Below are 20,456 nucleotides of genomic sequence, written 5' to 3'. Positions count from 1 at the left end.
AATGTGCTGGAGCATCCTCTCGCTGTTGAATTGAACCACAGGTCTGTAAACTTGAGGTGCACCAGGAATCACGGAAAGGAGAGTGGGTGTAGGCAGAGCGCGGTGGTGGGCAGGCAGGCTGGTGGCGCCGAGGCTTTGCACTGCGCGTGGGTGGCTGAAGATCAGAGAGTTGTTTGCTCAACGTACCCGCATCCCGTTAGCGTCAGAGATGAGGGTTTCTTTCCTTATCCATCAGCAGCTGTGGAGTGTTACTGCCTTAGCAGAGCAGTGAGAGTGCTGTAATGACAGGGACGAGCCTAATTTTCACACAGTAATATTCTGGCAGAAGAATTATTTGCTATTGATGACAGACTGCTTTTACCTACCTCTATTCCGCTCTTCCGGTGAAAATAACTTCTCAAATTATTACATTAACTGCAAGTCCTTCAGCAGCTGCTGAGGATGCACTGGGTGAAGCGAGCAGGTCACCAGAGCTAGACTCGGGATTTTGACCCTCTTTTGGTCTGAGTAAGGATGCACCTGTGTGCCGCAACGGTCCCCTGTGCTGCCTTCGGGGTGGAAGGGGCAGTGGGCATCTCGTGATGTCCCCTCTTGGGGTGGCTGTTGCCAGGGCTGGTCCCCAGCAGGAGGGTTGGATTCCTGGAGCTGAGCAGCTCCCCACGCCCAGCAGCAGCAGGGTTTGCTCAGGGAAACGCTTTATTTCTCAGCCAGAGCCCCCCAAGCAGGTTTTCTGCCTTCACCCATGCTGATCTGTTCCAAGCTGTTCAGGCATCTCGATGTGCCTCCTAATAGCGTAAATTGCAGCAGATGTTTCTTAAAATATACACACACACGCGTGGCTTTGTCGGCAGCTCCAGCTCCTTCACGCATCTGTCAGCAGTCCCCAGTCGCCCTGTGGATGAGCTGCTTGTAAACCAACCGAGGGAGACAAGGAAACTTTAAGCAATTTATTTGGCCTCCGTTTGCTGTTGGTTATCTGTTAAATCTGCAAAAGGTTAGTCTGTAGGAGAGTGGGGAAGTAATCAGTTGGGGTTTGTTTTTTTTTTTTTTTAAAGATTTGCAGAGATTTCACTTACATAATCATCTCGCAAACTGTTTAATACACGAATACATATCTCCAGGATTAAGGGCTGTGGTAATGGGGGAAGGATTTTCCTGCTTTCTACTTTTTTTTTTTCCTTAGTTTTGTCTTTATTTTATCGTTGCCCTATTAGTTTTTAAGCCTGTCCTTGAGCCCTCTGGGCTGCGATGGGCTCTCTGACTTCCCAGGGACTCTCAGCTCCGGAGGTGATACCCACGGAGCCGCTGCGCCGTGAACTCCCATGCGTTGAGGACAGCCCTGCACCTTCCCACTGCCCAGCAAAGTGGCTCACGAGACATGAAAGCCGAAGGATTGACACGGGGAGGAGGGTAATTCAGAGTATTCACAGATACTCGCAGGCAAGTCGTCTTCATAAGCCCTGAGCGCTCAAGGAAACATAACAGCTCTGGGTTTGGAAGGCGATTCAACCCGCCTGCCAATTTTCCCAATGACTCAGCTGAGCAGCATTTTGTTGTGGTTGTCCTCGGGTGAATTTGACTCATAAACGCTATTATTTGTCCCTGGAGTTAATTATAAGCCCAAATTACCTGTGCTCTTAATGGAACTCAGCCCTGGCGTGGATAAGATGCATGTTTTCAGCCTGTCGCATCAGACGTGCTGCAGAGAGCAGCAGTAATGCTGAGGCTTAAAGCAGAAAATTCAGATTTAGAGCTGGACACGCTGGGTTTGGTTGACAGTTGGATCTGATTTTCATCTGTGCTCATCTTTAGCTAATGAGGATAACTTTATTGCATAGGCATAACTATTGTTTATTCATTCTCAACCTGAAAGCTACAATAATTCCTTGTTCCTCTGCGTTGCACAGATATCATCCTGGTCTTTCAGGTTTATCACCGTGAGAAAGCCTGTTCTGCTGCACCCAGTGCTCGCATGATAAAATGCTAAATACATTGCATCTCCGCGTGAGAGGCACAGTCATCTCGGTGAAAATGGGTTACTGTACTAACAGGGCTTGCACAAGAACCAGGAAGGAAAGCAGTCTGCTTTTCTGCAACCGCATGACCAACATCAATGAACAGCCAGGAATCAGCAGAGAGGCTGGAGTCCGTGCCCAACGTCATCCCTTTTTTCCTGTGAGCTCTGTGTGACAGCAGCAGCTCAGCCGCTTGGTGCTAAGCTGGAAGGCAGTGCTGGGGTTGGATCCTGCAAGCCTGGGGTGTCCCAGGGTCACTGGGGAACAGCACACATCCTTTCACACGGCAGCCGAGATGCGCCTGTGCGTGTCACCGCTTCCCCGGCACGGATGGAGAAGCAAAGCCCAGCAGCGGCGCGATGTGCTGCCCAGCAGAGCCGGCAGAAATGCTGCGGCTGATGCAGCCTGGGCACGAGAAAATCTGCTTTTGTGATGCTTTTGTAGTGCTTCGGGTTCGTGGTTCCCACTGACCTGCAGGCTTTCGTTTTTTTGAGACAAGCTATTAATTTATCTGGTGTCCCAGGCTCTTCTTTCTCCCCCAGCTGCGGTTTCCAGACGCTGTGCTCTCATGTAACGTTGATGTAGGATTCACCCTTTGTTCTCCCAAGAACAAAAAGGCAGGATGAAAAGGTATTACGAGATAAACCAACAATATTCTGCAGGAAGATTGACCCCCAGCTGCTTAATCTGTAGCAGAGTCAGCCTACAGCTGGCTGCTGCTGGCAAACCCCGTTATCCTGCTCCACGCCATGGGGCTGGCTGAAGGCTGTGTGGGTCCAAACTCTGTCACAGGGATCCTCCAGACCTCAAATGTCTGTATCTTAATGAAAAAGAGCTGGAGAAGGGATCATTAAAATGAACTTTCCACCTAATACAATCCCACAATTTTTTTTTTTTAAATAAAGCTGGGCATTTTAGCCCTGCAGACACCTGACAACTCAAAATGTTTTAGTAGGGGTCAAATTTTAAATATTAAAGACATCTTCTGAAGTCTCTTAGAGTCTGAAAGCACAAAGCAAGACCTGGTGGCATTCTTTCAGCATATTTGTTCATTAATCGGCAACGTTTGGGCATCGTCTGCCCGCTCGCAAATTCCTTCAAATACAGCACTGAGCACAAAATTAATTCTCGGTAGATTGACACCAGAAAGTGTGTTGCTTGCTGCTGGGATAAGCGTGTGCTTCGAGTTAGTCATGTGTTTATGATGTCCTTGGTGGAACCAAGGGCTTGCTGTAGTGACCAACAAAGCAGGAGCCGGGACAGTCGCCTGTGACAGAGCATTTAGTCACACTGTCCCCACAGCAAAGGGCTGGGCTGGACCCGGGTGTGCAAAGCAACCCTGGGCTCGGAGCTCGTTGTTCTGGCTCCTGAGCATATAATGATAAATACTCCTTTGTGGATGAACTTAACGACATGAAATAAACAACAACAAAGAATGATCAAGTCATACGTGCCCTTGCTTATAACAGAGCTCGACAGCATGGATTGGAGATTGGGTTTGTGGTGTTTAGCAGGGTTTAAAGAGCATAAGAGCTGCCCAACTAGTTGCATTTGCATTGACTAAGAGTTTTTAGCCTTTGTTTTAAGTTCATAACCTGTTCTGTGCTCTGATGGATTATTATCTGAGGAAAAATGTAACAATAGATGGCCACGGAAACACCCAGCCCCAAACAAAAACCCTGCTGCTGATGGCACGGTAACCACTGGAAATAATACGTTAGCTTCCAGCCTGTTAGACCTGCCATTGCAATAGGCCATGGGGAGATGAGTCCATCACTGCCTGAGCTACCAGTGGAATGGGAGTGTGAATCACCTAGAGAAATACAAAGGTTTTTCTGGAAAGTTGGAAAAATTCTGCTAAGGTGAGATCCATCCTACGCTTAACCTGGGGAACCACAGAACAGCAAACAGCTGTCCTACTGCTATAGGGTCTGAGTTGTCCTCCCGCTTTCTCAGTGTTTTTACACCTATTTCAGTGTCTAACGCTGTGGAACTCCTTGTTCGAACAGTTTTGTGGAAGGTGGGGTTTGAACAAAGTAGTAGTCTTTTTTTTTTTTTAAGGTCATGGGTTTAGTTCATAAAGACAATAGCGTTGATGCAAAGTATTGGGATTCACCAAGGCATTCCACTAAGTATTGTGTGACATTTGGATTTACCATTAGCATTAAATGGAATGAATAACATATACATTTGATGGCAATATTAGATAAGGCAGGCACTGGTCTTTGAAGTTTGTTAATGAGCTGCTTGTTACTGGGAAGATGTAAATTACTGAGAGCATTTCCAGTAGGAACCTCAGGAGCTGATGATTCATTCATCATTTAATATTGTTGACTCTAATCTAGCCAATAATATATAACATCTGTCCCGGTAAAGTACGCAGATGACACAACGTCTGCTTGTGTGTAAGAGGAGTCTCCTCACTGAGGAAACTTTGCTGTGGCTGGTTTCCTACACATTTATGTCTTGAGCTTGTCTGACTGTCTAGTGTGAGGGCTAGTCACTCATAACCAGGCTTTTCCTGGGGCTAGAGCATCAAGAAGGCACTTTTCCATGGGGATTCCTTCATGCCTTCAAAGTGGGCATCTAATGTGGTTACTGTGGCCACAGAAACAACACTTTCAGGGTCTCTCCCCATTGCCTGGCTGCTTATTTCATGACATCTGTAAGAAATTAGTCATCCTTGAGGCTCTTCTCTCTGCCACAAGGTTGGATTGATCTAGAAATGTTGGGTTATGAAGTGAGATGGCTGCAGAGTCATAGAGGGACAGCACACTCCTGGGAGCCGTGTTGCCCAACGAGCCAGTGTGGCAGGGACGGGCACAGGAGGCTGATGCTTGAACATGGCAGCCCCTTTCTGTGCCTCCTCATTCAAAAGGATGCGAGAGGCTCATGGCAGCTCAAAGAAGGGTTACAGAAACGATGCAGGAGCTGGTAAAAGTGGTTAATGGTGGTTCTTAATGGGGTTTAAAAATGTGACATGTTACTCTTGGGAAAAGGAAGGTCATGAAGCAATTCAGCTGTTGTGTACAAGTAGTTACAGCTCATCAAGGACTCAACACACTTGGGTAGTTATGTGGTGGTCAAACTTGACCTGGAAGCAAAGCATTAATGAAGGCACTTGGGCACCAAGCTAGCTTTCTGGGGGGTGTTGTGGGTGAGACTGCTTTGTAGGCAGGTGATGTAGGAAGCAGGGAGGTTACCTCAAGGCAGAGGGATCATGCTAAATGTTTGTGGGCTGCCATTCCTCCCTGTTCTTGAATTCCCTGACAAGCCCTTCTGATCTCGATACCTGTCAATTTAGCACATGCCCGCTGGGTCAGCATCTTCAGCCGTGAGCTGCTGGGAAGAGTACAGAAACCTGCACTGTCCCAGCACGTTTTACAAGTGCAGTAATTGTTAAGGTCTTAAGCTCCAAGAGTTTATCCTGCGATGTTCATGGAGGATATCACCATGGATGGATTCAGAGAGGGGGCTGCTTCTTTTGCATCTGCTCCAGAAGCCATCTCCCATCTTCACCCCAGCAAGAACTAGCAGGAACTGCTTCCTGCCTAGGAAAGGAGGAGAAAAAACAGAGAATAATCTGCATTTAACTATTCTGGAAGGAGTCACAAACAGGCCAAGCGTTTTTGTTTTATGTTTGCATAGTTACAGCTCCTTCTGACAGTCTCTTTAATTTGTGTGGTGTGTTAGCAAAACTTCTGAGCCTTATAGCTGGGGGTGAAATTATTCCAGCTGCTTCCCAGGAAGGTCGATGTGGCAGGGTGCAGGGCAGGGCTCCTGTGTTCACCCACCCTCTCTCAGGAAGGACAGTCCCCAGCACCAGTGCCTATCCATACAGCTCTTCCCAGCCCCTCTTGCCTGTGTTCACCCTGAATGCTCTCCAGGGCAGGGAAGGAGCACGCCAAAGCTCCAGCCCATCACAGGAAAGCTGCACTGCCATGAGATTGATTATTGACCTCAAGAGGTTCACACAGCCTCTTGAAACCACGGGGGTTATACCCTTTTACATGAGAACTGTCTGCTCCCCAGTGCTGGAGGGTGTCAGCCTTATAGACTTGGTAGTAACTTGCTGCCATCAGAGGCACCGTTGTCCTGTAATCGGGTGGGGAAGAGTTTTGAGCAGCAGCTGACTATACTGTGTTTTTCTTTCCAGGAGAGAGTTCTCTGAGCTGCTGGAGAAGTTTGGCTCCCAGAGCAATACTGGCTCATCGCGGAGCTCGCCGGTCCTGCACGGCGGCAGTGAGTAGCTCAGCACACCTTTGGGGGGCAACCAAAAGCCCATCTGTCTGCTGAAAGAGTTTTCTTTATCCCAGTGTTATTTTGAAGAAGATTTGATTTGTGTAGGTGTTTGGGTAGGGGTCTGAAGGAAGAGAGGTCCTGCTCAGTCTTAGTGGGTCCCTGGGTGCAGAGCATGAAGACTGCTTAACTGATGTGCTGGGCAGGTAACCCCAGCAATACCCATCTCTGCAGGTGCAGCTTTCTACTATGGATTTCAAAGCATTTCAGCAATCGTTCATTCAATGATCATTATTTTTTATTTGCAAGTGGGAAATGTTTAGTGAGATGCAACAAGGTCAACCTAAACCATGTGCCAGTGCATCAAATCATGTGTGCATGGGGAAAGAAGCTGTCCCTCTGGCTTGGCATCCCATCAGAAGGCTGCCAACCCTTCCCCTGTGGCAGAGGTATGTTGGGCTGGCAGAGGGGTGACAATCCCACACTGGAATTGTGCTGAGCAGGCTGAATGCTTCCTCTCCATGATATATGTCTTTAACTACCATGTGGTTTTCCCCTAAAAGCTAGGAAAATGGTGTCAGCTCTCAGTGGCAGAGCAGGGGAGGAGGGTGATGCTGGAGTATTTGCGTGCCCTGGACTGACTCTGACTTTGCTGTTCAGGTCGATACCTGGAAAGTACATCATCGGGCTCCTCCTCGCGCTCGCAGAGCCCACTGCTGCTGAGCCCTGCCAATTCCCACGGCCCCTTCATCGGAAACCTGGCGCACGCCCCTCATGCACAGTACGTACGGGTCACGCAGGGCTGGCCCCACAAAGCCTGTCCCTTGGTCAGTCGTGAACACATCACCCAAGGTCTAACGCTGTCTTAGGGGTAGATCCAGTAAATACTTCCAGTGTTTGAAGAATTGCCATGTTCACCCTTACATATTCTATACCATTGTGTGACCGCCGTGGTTAGGAGACCACAGCATCTTCTAGAAGTCCATGTCATGGTGGCATCTTGACTGTTTCTGGGAACTCTGTGCCCAAGAGCTGAAAAGCTTCCCTGTTGAGGCAGTCAATATGTTTACAATATGGTTAACAATACAACTGGGGAGAAGCTGTGGCTGACAGACTGCTGAGAGGACCCTGCACATCCCCTTTATAAACCACGTCATGAGAAACCATGTTTCTGTGAGGCCAGTGGTGCTTTTGGAAGGTGTTTCAGGAGCATGTTTTCTATTGCCCTGCTTCTGGCATGCTGACATCGTGCAACAAGAGCACAAACACTGCCCTCTTCATGCAAACACTCCTGATGCCCTTCGCTTTGGTGTCAACAGCGGTTGGCTACAGACACTGCATCCCTTTGTCTCCAGAGCATGTCCTGGAGCATGTGTTTTCATGTGGTCATCTGTCCCTTTCATATTTCGCAGGGTCAGAGGTTTGGACAGGTAGAGCTTGTTTTTCTGGGGAGTCTCATCTCCAGGGTGCTCGGGGTTGCCCTTCTTGGGAGGGACAGCTCGAAGGGTGTTAACAGTCGTGGAACTGGGACCATTGGTCCCCAGGGCTTGCAGCTTCCCTTTCTTTGCCAGTGTAAACAAGCCAAGTCGCTGGTAAAGAGACTCAGACCTCACTGCAGAACCAGTAAATCCTCTTGTTAAATACCAGCTCTTTATTAGGGATTTGCAGAGGACAAATATTTGGCACCAGAGGTTTAAGCTGCTTGCATGGAGTGAGAGACCCTTACAGAGGAGCGGCCAGCTCAGCTACTTGGCAGCTGGTTTGGACAAACTAGACCTCCTTGCTCTGCTGTTAACATGCTCCAGGCTGCGATAGAGGCTAGAGGGGACCTGGTTTGGTGGCCTCCTCGCGCAGCACTGCCAGGCTGTGCCATGTTCTGCTTGTCTCCATGCCGGTGCCAGGCCCCATAGTCTTCTCCTGGGAGCAGCATGAGCTGTTTGAATTCACGGACTGCTGATTGCAGCTGAGCGTTGGTGGTCAGCTGCAGAGATGTAATTTGGGCCACGGGTCTTTTCACGCATGTGGCTGCTCTGTCACTGGAGTCTCTGACCACTGGGGATGGCATTTCTGAGGAGCATGGGGCAGTTGCGTGCTGGTGTCACTGTGAGGCACGGGATGCACAGCTGTCACTGCATCTTAAGTTAACAGATAACGCAAGGAGGACCAGAAACTGCGGGCTGTTTGGTGAGTGGCTGCTGTGGAAATAACCTGAAAAAGAGAAAAGCCAGTGGCACCCATCCCATTAGGGCGAAGAGGCTTGCTGACCCTTCGATCCCACCGAATCCTTCCCCAAAACCTCCCTGTTGCAGTGCTGCCCACCATGCACTGCCTGCCATGGCCCAGTCTTGGTGGCCTGTTGGGTCCTGACTAGCAGGCAGCTCTTTGAGGGTAGGGTCCAAACTTGTCACTGCTCCATTCGCAGTACATCCTTAACTGGGCGGGTCATCTGTACCCCCTCCCCAGCAGTAAATCCCAGTGTGGTGGGTATCACCATAAAGATGCTTAAGGGCTCATTTCTTAGGGCCTCTTGCAAGGTTTTGAGTCCAAACCTTGGTGAAGACATAGCTGTCTATCCCGAGCTTCACTTTGGTGTTTCCTAAGGGCTGCTTAATAGTTGACCAATGTGTAAATTGCTGTCTGGTGATTTAACTGGATCTGAACAATAACCACATCGATCCTTTGTATGCTTTTGGCTGTAAAAAACAGGAGTGCCAAACATATTCTCGTTAAACCTTTAGTTTCTTCTCTATTTTCTAAATGCAAATGAGTATTCCCCAGCATTTGAGATTATGCAAGCCAGGCATCTTCGTAATGCTGAACAATGGCTGGTAAGAAAGAGGAGTCCTCACCTCCTCTTTCCAAGCTTGGGTAGAAGATGCAGAGACAGAAAAGGTTGGGAGAAGTTAGGAGGGTCATGCAAACTAAGAAAGCCAGGCAGGGTTTGTTCAGCGACATGGGAAAATAACCCAGAGCACCTTGAGTCACCTGCTAACGTCTCTCCCTTGCAGCTACTCCATTGACTCAGGAATCCAGAGCATTTCTATAGCAAAATCCTCCGGCTTAGGGCTGACTGTCGGTGGTGGATCTAACAGGCCTGATGGTCCCATGATTTATGTTCAAGAGCTTATGCCAGATGGTGACTGCTACAAGGTAAGTCAGTGCGGAGACCCTCCGTGACTTTGCAATGGGGACCTCTCCTAGAAGCTGTAGCTGTTCTGAAGCAGCTTTTCTAAGAATAGATGAATGTATTGCATGGACTAATGAGGATTTGTGTTACGGGAGAAGGCTGTGGGCAGAGAGGCATTCCTTCCCAATGCTCTGACTTTCTCCTTCCTTGTTTAGGATGGTCGGCTTCGACCTGGTGACCAACTAATCGCTATCAATAAAGATTCTTTGGTGGGCAGCACATATGAAGAGGCCAGAAAAATAATTGCAAAAGCCAAATTCAGGTAGGCACGTAACATATTTCCTGTCATCATCATGGTGCTGTTGAGTCTTAAGCAAAACCCCTTCATGTCATGCCAATGTTTGGCTTCAAGAAGCATACGGATTATTAGTCTTAAGTGATGCTTCAAGATGGTCCTGATAGGTGATCATATAAGGAAATCTTGAATGCATGGATCATCCTGAAGTATAATCCAGACCTTCCCAATGTTCTGGTCCTCATGAATATCTCCTATCACTGCCCAGCAGAGTTCTGCAACAGAACTGAAGTTCAAACAAGCCACTCAGGTGGTGGATATCCACCTACAGTGGTGCAGGCTACGTGGGCTTAAGTGAGATTTTCCCAGAGAAAGAACCACAAGCATGGAAGTTCTGCAAATTTTAAGTTGTGCTTTTTTTTTTTTTTTTTTTGGTTAATAAAATGTTCTGTATTGGTTGTTTGTTTAAGACAAGAGGGAAACACAGAAGTGGCCTTTATTCCTGGAAGGGGACGGTTACATCCTGGACCATCAGTTCATAACAATGTCCCAGCGCCACCTCCAAAGGCTGTGGGAAACGGTCTGAGTTCCTGCAGAATGAAGGTCCATGTGAGGTCCCCAGAGGTAGGTTGAAGTTCATCTCTAAGACCACAGACATTGGTCCTGTGGTCTTTCTTTGATCTTCTTTAGGGACTCCATGACAGTCCTTCTGGATGGTGGAAAGTCTGTAATGCTCATGTATGTAGCCTTGTTTTACAACCAAGGATTGGTTGTGAATTTCAGATTTTAAATCTGAAATATTGTTTCTTCTGTCTTTCTTCTGTCTTGGGTTTGAGACAGCAAAGGATCTGTGGAGGTAATGAGAGGAGTTTCATCTCCAGGGCCTGCATTCAGACCTGTTTCAGAAGTCTCAGGTTTTAAAAAAACAAAACCCTTCTACAGATAGTAACCTGCATCTCATTCAATACCAGTCATAGAGCTGGAAGGGATCTCAGGAGTCGGTTTGATCTAGCCTTCTACCCAAAGGCAGGAAGAACTCTTTGTTCTTAAAGACTTCTGACGAGGATGAATCCGTCAGCGTTCCTAGGCAGCCCATTTCTGTTCTTCACCAGCCTAATGATAACCCAGGCTCATTCTTCCTGTGAAGCCTTGCTCCATGCTGTGTTTGCAGAGACAAGTGCTCGAGCTGTGTGTGGTGAGACCAGATTTAACCACACCACCCTCACGATAATTTAGGTCTGTGGCTGGATTCTGTGCATTTGTTGCTCCTCTCCTGGACTGGTGCAATGCCGGGTGTATCTTCTGCCCTCTTCCACATAAAGTTCCTTTAGAAAAGGCCAGCTGGATGTTCCTTTCATACAAGCATCATTCACAAAAGGTCTTTCTTTCCAGACCCTGTGGAGACATGGACTTGCAAGAATGTCATATATATGTTGCCTTTGGGTGTACCAGGCTGGAGGCATGTTTATGAATGTCAACCTTAGCCCATATACATAGAGCTGAGTAGTAGAGTTAGATCCTTCATCACCCAGCAGAAGGTGTGCTTGTGTAAAGTTATGCACCTATATAAAATTACATCGCTGGCCGGAATTAAATTCCTCCTTTCCTCACTTTGCTGCTAAAAGATGGAACTTTTAATGAGGTTTAGGCTTCCACATTAGGGAAAGCGTGCTCAGGTGCCTGTGCTACCTGTCTGTATGTCCTGTGCCCCTCTCTGCATCTAAGTTCCCAGCTGTGAAAGCATGTCTTGGTGTTGCTCAACATACCTACCCTGTGATCCTATTTTTCCCCTCCTACTTGTGCTCTCAGGTGTGATTTGGCACTTAAGAAAGGGTGGGCAATGGTTTTGGCTTCCTGTTTTGCTCACTGTGATAATAACATGTTTTGGGTAAGTAACACAACCAGCTGCAGTCAGACTTGGGACCTCACTGGTGCATTGGATGCAGAGCTTTAGGGAGAACCTCTATGGAGAAAGCATGTAAGGTCAAATTCATCCTCAGCTCTCAATTACAGCAATAACAAACTCGGTTTTCTGTGTGTGACCAGAGATTTAGAGATAGCTCAGGAACGGGCCTGTGCCAAGTGCTCCCAGAGAAACCCCTGGACTCTCTTTTGGCCCATCTGCACAGATGTAGGTGGTACCTTTGCTCTTCATGGACCAGATGGTTTGCTCTCTCTTGAACTCCTCTGTCTCCTGCTCTTTATTTACACCAACAAGTTCTGCTTAGCAATTGTCTGCTGTTTTGTCTTCTTTTTCTAGAATAGACATGAAAATAATTTTCCTGTGCCTTCTTTGTCATCAGACATTTGCCCACCAGAGCTTACTGTCTCAGGTAAGAGACCTGCTAGATTGTTTTCTTTGTGTGGGTGACAAACACAACCTTGGCTTCTCAGAGCTGAGAATGAAGAAATTAATTTTGATTAGTGTTTATACTGCTATAGTGGAATCTAATGGTGTGATAATGAGACTCAGCCCACCAGGAGAGAGGGAAGGTAGTAGCTTGGCTTACTCAACGGGTAGTAATTATGTCCATGTTTGTCCATAGTAGCAAAATTCTTTACTAAGGCCTTCAGAGGACCAAGGTGTTCATAGGAGACAGCTTCTCCCATTCTCAGCCTGTTTCATTCGCAGCAGTACCTCTGCCCACACGCAAAGATCGTGTCAGACTTGCATCCAGCAGGTCCCATTGCAGGCAGCGTTCCCTTCTGATGCGAATGGGTGATCCTCGGAGAGGACAGGATAAAAAAAGTCATTTAACGCTAATTGTAATGTACACGGCAACGCTGGGCATTGTACAGGCATTAAGGATGCCCTCACTTGGTCAGATTGGGAAACTGCTTATAGATGGGATTGTCACACTTCTCTACACCCTTTTTGCTTACTTTTCCATCCTGTGTTTCCTCTCAATGCTGAGTCCTGCACTGAGCTCTTAACTTTTGTGGGAGAGACCTACTCTGTCCACCCAACAAGATGGCAGCAACAGGGGGGTGAACTTACATCACCCTGCAGCTCCACAGGTCCCTTAGGAATCGCAGGAAACCTCAAGAACCCCCATGATCCAGTGTGCAGGGAGATGACCTCCAGCAAGATACCCCATATATGAAGGTGACTCCTGCCCCGAGGAAAAGCTGGGCTTTCCCTAGAGAGTCCCTGGCAAGCGCAGCCCGTCATTCTCATGGCCACAAGTCAGACAGCTCTTCCCTGTGCGCTGCCAAGGCAGCAGCCCCGCTTGTGAATCCCTGTGCCGTGTTGTAATTTCCCTCTGGAGGGCTAAGAGTGAGCGTTGCAAGGTAAACTGTGTTTAGTCTGTACCTGGGATTAGTGGGAGAGACAGGGAACAGACGGTGCGGGGCTGGCCGTGCGTCAGTGCTCCGCTCCTGGGGATGCCTGTCTCACCTTGAGCAAGCTCAGCAGGCTTCAGCCTTCGCCTTCCGTGCTCTGCACTGCAGAGACGTGGGACAGGGACTGCCCTTGGTCTGTCCTCGCTGCCCTGAGCATCCTGCAGCCTTGATTTCAGGTAGGCTTTTAGGTGGCCGCCACCACCAGCCAGAGCTGCCGGTGATGGGGAGCAAAGCCCTGGGTCATGGAGGCAATCCAGCAAATAGCAATGACCTCATCGCTTCCTGACTTAGCGAGGGGATTATATTACACACGGTTTTTTAATGTGAAACGCTGAGGAGGCTTTGTGTCAGTGTTGTCATCCATGAAAACAGAGAACTGGCTTTGAAAGAGCAGCGGCCAGGCTTGAAGCCTGGGCCAGTGACTGCATCTCTGTGGGTACCTGATGGATGCCCTGAATATCTCTGGGTCCAGAGCTGACAGCAAAGCCACGTGGAGCTAATCCTGATTAGCCATGCATCGAAGGGTAACAGCTCTGCCCTTGAACTTGGAGAGTAAAGTGTTGGTGGCCAATCCAGCAAACCCATTTATTACCTCTTGCTGCTTCCTGGCGTTAGCAGAGCGGGTGAATACCTGGATTAGGAGGATTACGCTTGGGCAGCACCTCCGCTGCTTCTCGCTGCCTTCTCCTCGTGCCTGGACTCTGCCCCGACGGTCAAGGAGGGTGCAGCAAGAAGTGCCTGAGAGGTTCAGGAGAAGCGGTGTTACTTGGCAAGACAGAGCTTCCTGGGATGTTAATCAGAGCCCAGGCAGGCGAAAGAAATTGCTCCCTGAGCCACAATGCACGTGGCTCCTTCTACCCAAAAAAAAATGCCTGCCCAGCTGAGGGAAAAGGGTTCAAAGGCTTTTTGCAGTCTTGTGGAGGGAAAACGTCTTGCAGTGGGGTTTTTTCCACATGACTTTTAATCCATCGATTCACTTTCCACGGGTGTTGTGAAAGCCAAGGCTGCGTTTTATAAAATGCTGGGTTTCAGTTTTGCTTAATCAATTAGAGAAGACAAGATCCAGGCAGATCTTTTTTTTTCCCCACAGATCACCATAGCTACAGACCCCAAGACTCCACAAAAACTTGTGATTGGAAATTTCCAAAGTGCTGTTTTTTCAGTCCTAAAGCCTTGGATGAAACATCCCATTTTAAACCTTGCAGAAGCCCAGTTCCAGTAAGGGTTTGCCCCAGTAACGATTTTTTTCAACGGTGGCCTAGTTGAGCCTTCCAGGATTGGATTTAGTAAATCCTGGTCTTCGATTTTTGGCCTGCTGCACATATATTATATTTCACACAACAAGAGTTCTGAATTTTGCTTTGCAGGCACCTCTTTCCCCTACCCAAGTGCTCTTCCATTAACATTTATTTCTGGCTTTTCAGCACCCACTTCGGCATCTAATCATAAAGCAACTTCGGGCACCAAACCAAAAGTAGCGCTGGATCCCCACATCAGGCTCAAGGATGGGAAACTGGAACTGGTAAGTGGAAGGGGTCCCTCTCCCACAGGCGAGGTCTCCTCTCAATCCTTTCCCTACGCAGGAAATAGTCCACTGGTGTGATACCTCCTTGCTTCCAGCTGCCACGTTATTGGCAAACAAAAAAAGCTCACGTGACTGGTCTCCTCGTGTTGCTGTTCTGTGAAAGAACTGATCGAGGCCTTTCAGCTTTGATTCTTGCGGCAACATCGCACTCAGGCATGTGAGGACTGGGCCAGGTACTAGCATTGGGGTCACTGTGTTGCTTGTTTTTTGGAGGGATTTTAAACTATTAACATTTTTTTTTAAAACTTTTAAAACTTTTTTCAGTTTTAAACTGAAAGAGGGGAGATTGAGATGAGATATTAGGAAGAAATTCTTTGCTGGGAGGGTGGTGAGACCCTGGCCCAGGTTGCCCAGAGAAGCTGTGGCTGCCCCCTCCCTGGCAGTGTTCAAGGCCAGGTTGGATGGGGCTTGGAGCAACCTGGTCTGGTGGAAGGTGTCCCTGCCCGTGGCAGGGGGGTGGAACTGGATGGGCTTTAAGGTCCCTTCCAACCCAAACCAGTCTGTTATTCATTCTATGATTCTATAGATTAAAAAATGCAAGCCTTAATAGAAACAGCCTAAGAGAACCAGCCTGCCTGTTTGCACAGAATAAAGCTACAGCGCATGATCAGTGCTCTAATCTCCACGTACACCATCCTCTGCTGAGCAGCCTGCTCCAGCCTAATTCCCCTTCACCTCTCTCGGATACTGACCAGGCTGTGTCAGGAACAGTGATAGCACAGGCGATGTGGAGTGCAGAGCCAGCCGCGGTGCTCAGGACGTTGCTTTCCTTATTAGCATCACACCACTTGTGCTAAAATTAATTAATCTGTTTTTTTTGAGATAGAGGCATGAGAGTTTGCCACCAAACTGTATTTATTACCAGGAGTCTGGGAAAGAAAAAATGGGTCTCAGCTCTTCAGTCGAGTTTGCTGGAGGTTCCTCCAGCCTCTAAAGGTAAAAAGGGAGAAGAGGGAACAGTGAAACATCCCGATTGTGTCCGAAGTGGCATTTAAACACCCCTTGGCCCATCTCAGCTATTTCTGGATGCTCCGGGGAGCTCCAGAAGTCTCCTCCTGGCAGGTGCATTTCCCTTGGACGTAATGCATTTGACCCAGGGCTGTAGGTGCAGGCAGCTGCCCTCCAAACTGACCTCCAGCAGCCTGGTGTGGGCGAGGGAAGGCTGAAATACGAGATATCTCACTGAGGGTCCAGCCAGAACTGCTGCTCCTTTCCACATTTTATAGAAAATGGTGATTGCCCCCTTGTACTCGGCACTGGTGAGGCCCCACCTCGAATCCTGGGTGCAGTTTTGGGCCCCTCACGACAAGAAAGACCTTGAGGTGCTGGAGCAAGTCCAGAGAAGGGCAACAAAGCTGGTGAAGGGTCTGGAGCACAAGTGTGATGAGGAGCGGCTGAGGGACCTGGGGGGGTTTAGCCTGGAGAAAAGGAGGCTGAGGAGAGACCTTCTTGCTCTCTACAACTGCCTGAAAGGAGGGTGTAGCGAGGTGGGCGTCTCTTCTCTCAGGTAACAAGCGATAGGATGAGAGGAAACGGCCTCAAGTTGCACCAGGGGAGGGTTAGATTGGAGATCAGGGACAATTTCTTCACCAAAAGGGCTGTCAAGCGCTGGCACAGGCTGCCCAGGGCAGTGGTGGAGTCCCCATCCCTGGGGGGATTTAAAAGCCGTGTAGATGTGGTGCTGAGGGCCATGGGTTAGTGGTGGCCTTGGCAGTGCTGGGTTAACGGTTGGACTCGATGATCTTAAAGGTCCTTTCCAACCAAAGCGATTCTGTGACTCTATGAAAATATATTCCACGGGCACCATCAAAAGGCAGGGAGTGGAGCTGCCCGTTTGCTCACCAAGTCCCCGGTGAAGGGCAGAGTGTCCCTGGGGAACCACGGCCCCCAGTCTGGTTTTGGGGTGCATGTTCCCACCCGGGTACTGCCGGTATTTAAGGGGGAGCGTGGGAACACAGCCCCTTCTGCAGGGCCAGGGGGGCTCCAAGGGGGACCCCACGCACTGAGGAGCTGCTGCCACCCCACGGCAGCCGCAGCGCTCGCCCCGTTGCTGCTCTCACCTCCCAGGAGGGCAGCACGCAAGCAGGAACTTTTCTTCTAAGCCTGTGTAGTTCTCCTAAAGCGGGATTTAGGATTGTGTTTTGGCAGCGACCTCTGCTCGTCATGGCTATAAAAGCAGCTCTTCGGTGGGAGGAGTGGGGACGCTTGGCTTTCCCTTTTAAAAGGCAGCGTCATGAGCAGGCAGCTCAGTGCCTGGGTCAGGAGATGCACACCGACCGGCACACATCTGAGGTGGCTCTGGGGTGGCCTGTGCCAGATGCCAACATCTGCAGACTGAGGATCAGGGCACCCCGAAGCCCGGGAACCGGCAGCACTGCCTTGTGCAGGGGTGGTGTGGGCAGAGGAGTGGGATGTGTGACTCAAATGGGCCTCGCAGGCAGCACGTGAGAGCAGATGGGTCCCATGGGCTTGCTGGTGACAGCAAAGTGAGCAGGGGCTCGTCTCCAGCCCCTGTCCAGGGGACCACGCGGGAGGTGCTGTACATGCACGAGCAGGAGCGGCGGGTGCAGCCTGGGACGGGGGAGTGTTTAACTTGGGCTCTTTCCCACAGTCTGCTGAGCTTGGCTTTATCTTTTAAAAGCTTTTACTTGCTGCCACCAGCAGCCAAGTGGGGTTTGCACAGGTCTGTCTACTTCTGTGTGGTGCCCTGGGGTTGAATTGGTAAATATCAGTAGAAGACAGGGCATCAGGAGTAATGAGAGCACAAAAGGTGCAAGAAGCAAAATGTTTGAATGTCTCCTGTTGCTACGGGAAATACTCTGTGAATAGCTTTTATCGTCTGGGTTCCAAACGCAATTCCTGGGCAGCAAGAGAAAGAGGAGACGCTGAGCTCATGGCAGCTGGGCCTTGCTACAGCTCCCCCAGCTTTTGCTAAAGCTCCTGACAGTTTGTCATAGCTGCAAATCTGCTCGCAGTCTCTATAAAATGTTCTTGGAGGGATGTGAACGTGTCCCTGTCTTCAGGAACAGACATTTCTGTACACATGTAGGAGAGGAGAGGCTGGAAATCCAGCCCAAGCCTTCTCCTTTGGGAGATGCTGCCTGGAGACGCTCTTTCAGGAGAAAACCCAGCACCAAATGTCTTCCCAGCACCTACTTCAAAGAGTTGCTTTTCCAGTATTTTTCTTTTTAAAGGCTCATTGTTTCTGCTCAAGGTTCTTCAGTATCTTGGTCTGGATGTGACCGAGGAGAAGAAGAGGCAGTTACGGCAAAGCTTGACCACAGACTCGCAGGGGACGGTGGCGTACGGAGGTGAGCGGGCAGCTCCACACGTGATGGGCTGCTTCATCTTTGTGTAGCTTTGCTGGAGGCTGAGAAAGGCGAGAGGCATCTGCTGAGAGGCGGCAGGTAGGACACCTGCCTGGGTATCGATGTAGCCTCAAAACAGTTAAGGAAAGTTGCAAATACCAAAGAAGGCATTTGGTAGAAGCGTATGTAAAATCAGAATAAGAGAAAGTCGGCGTGAGGGCTCGCTCTCCTTAAAACCCCAGCTTTCCTAGCAAGAGCTGGCCAGAGGGCACACAGAAAATAAAAGCCTGCTCTGCTCCCCGGAAGTTTTTTCTCAAAAATCCAAAGCCATCAGCAATGTTCCCACCAGAGAGAAGAGTCTTGCAAAGCACAACACCTCTGGGATGGGTGTTTTTGTGCAGATGGGATGGGATTTGTGCGATTTTGTGCGAGCGATGGGACACAAACCATGTGCCTCTCCTAAGAGCAACTGGCTTCGTAGTTTGTGGCCATAGAAATAAGGATGATTGGGGTATTCGGCAAACGTGCGGGCAGCCAAGATGCTGCTTTTGCAGAAAGGCTCCAGCTCCCCCTGCAGCCCAGGGGCTGAGGACTGGAGGGGCTGGGACCCCAGTGCCACCTCCCCGCTGCTGTGTCGGCTCCCATCTGTCCCACGCAGCCCCTGGTGCCGTGCTTTCCTCCGAGTCTGAAAGCAAAATAAATCTGGATTTTTCAGACTTGTCAATTTAACACCTTTTCTAAATGCTGGACTCATTGAGTTGGGTTTTTTTTTGTTTAAATCAGCAACAGGAGAAGTGCCAGCAGGCAGGTGGGTGCCTTTGTCAGAGAAACATGGTTTCGGCTTAAAATTTTAAAACTCTGAGAACCACAATCGTGAAAACTCCTCTGTGAAAATATCTGGGATGTTTTGGTTTTTAAAAGTTTAATTTTTTTCAATTGGATAAGAAACCAGAGTCTGGTAAAGTCTTTCAACGACTTATTTAAGCTTGATAGGATTGCCAAAGAACCCAGGAGCGTTAGAGAGGACTGTCTGGCATCTCCAAACCCGCTCTGCTTGGCAGTCAGTGGGTGTCCCCAAAATCGGTGGCGTTTTCTCCTGACACAGAGCGCTTTTCTCTTTTAGACCACTAAAAACTGACTCTTTCTCGCAGATCTTCTCCAAGCCCTCAGGGATCTGATGCAGGAGGAGCTGGATGAGGCTGGTCTGGATTCCAACTCCGTGCTCTTCACGCAGCACGAAGTGGCCAGTTTGCTGGATACATCAGCTTTTCACTCTCTGGTCAGTCAGTCCAACTCTCTTCTACATTGAATTCATGAATCTTCTATGTGAAATCCTTGAAATTTTGAGATGAGAAAGGCTAAATTACCATTCTCTTGTTGTTCTAAAGAGAAGGCAGAACTATGCATTAATCATTTTGATTATAGGAAATTCTATAAGAGACCTCAAACTTCTCATTTTTAATAAGGAAATAACAATATCTATGGGATGATATGAAGGAAGCAGCCTGGCAGTGATGCAGAAGGAAAATTAGCCATAATTAATCAATTCCAACTAATTTCACCTGGTTCACAAAATTAAAATTCCCTGTAGCACATCTATTCCAGCTATGTCAGGGATCAGAGGGAGAAATCCTGTGGGGTGAAAAAAAAAGCCCTGCAGTTGAATTATTTAATGTGCCTTTTGATCTGTTGCATAAAAATGCTGACTCCTTTTCAAAGTGATTTTGATTCATTGTTATTCTGGGTATGGAAAACAATATGCCTGCACTATAGCCCCATGCTTTTGGTAAGGCATGAGCGGTGCGTGATGCTGTCTGTCCCTCTGCCTTGCAGGCCTTCGACTCTCTCAACTGTAATGGCAACGAGGAGCTGGAGCAGCTGCAGCTGGAAATGGTGGATCTGCGGCAAGAAGTCCGAAGGCTAAAGGTGGAGCCTCTCCTCTGAGCAGATTTCTTGGCTGGTGTCTTCTGCTGTAGCTCGCTGTAGTCGTACGCGAGGGCAATGGTGTAGCCTGTCCCTCCGGAGAAGTGACCAGTTTGCATTCTGTGCATTCCTCCTCACAAAGGAGACTCTCACCCTCGGCTCTACTTAATTGCCTCTTTCTCGCTCTCAACCTCAAATGAAGACTTATTTGTACTGAAAGTATGCAGTCCCTTTGTAGCAGTGAGGAAATAGATTTAAAAATACAAAAACGTGTATCACACATAATTCAAGTCCACGAATAACAGAAGCACCGCCTGTCCTCCCATCCTGACCTAGCTGCTGGCTCCCAGCACGGCTCTCAGCACCATGGCGGTGTCGAGGTGGATTTCTGCAGGCATGCAGGTCCCAAAAAGCACTGGGGTGGGGGAGAGTGCACCAACTGCTACTGTAAAATATTATTCTGGTGGGTAGGGGCTACAAGACCAGGGCATCTTCTAGAGAATGTCCTGTCACTTGTTGCCTCTAATCCAGTGAAAATATTTTCCCTAGTCTCTTCTGAAAGAGGTGGAGAACAGCAAGAAGTCAATGGAAGATGAGCTTCAGAGACTGAACCAGGTTAGTG

General features: G+C 48.8%; 1 protein-coding gene across 1 annotated transcript in view; it reads left to right on the top strand.

The window, feature by feature from the left end:
* LOC137674719 (syntaxin-binding protein 4-like) overlaps positions 1 to 20,456 on the top strand; it is a 42,006-nt gene that overhangs the window by 16,148 nt on the left and 5,402 nt on the right. The window contains exons 6-16 of the mRNA XM_068420352.1: positions 6,172 to 6,257; positions 6,915 to 7,035; positions 9,263 to 9,404; positions 9,597 to 9,703; positions 10,147 to 10,300; positions 11,937 to 12,009; positions 14,443 to 14,540; positions 17,818 to 17,914; positions 19,063 to 19,190; positions 19,745 to 19,837; positions 20,384 to 20,449. Of these exons, the coding sequence (XP_068276453.1) occupies positions 6,172 to 6,257; positions 6,915 to 7,035; positions 9,263 to 9,404; positions 9,597 to 9,703; positions 10,147 to 10,300; positions 11,937 to 12,009; positions 14,443 to 14,540; positions 17,818 to 17,914; positions 19,063 to 19,190; positions 19,745 to 19,837; positions 20,384 to 20,449 (1,165 nt within the window). The remainder of the gene's footprint in view (positions 1 to 6,171; positions 6,258 to 6,914; positions 7,036 to 9,262; positions 9,405 to 9,596; positions 9,704 to 10,146; positions 10,301 to 11,936; positions 12,010 to 14,442; positions 14,541 to 17,817; positions 17,915 to 19,062; positions 19,191 to 19,744; positions 19,838 to 20,383; positions 20,450 to 20,456) is intronic.

This window comes from Nyctibius grandis, chromosome 30 (assembly GCF_013368605.1).
Source record: "Nyctibius grandis isolate bNycGra1 chromosome 30, bNycGra1.pri, whole genome shotgun sequence".
Classification (NCBI taxonomy): Eukaryota; Metazoa; Chordata; class Aves; order Nyctibiiformes; family Nyctibiidae; genus Nyctibius; species Nyctibius grandis.
Note: the sequence above shows the minus strand (reverse complement) of the source record. Positions and strands in the feature narration are given on the sequence as shown.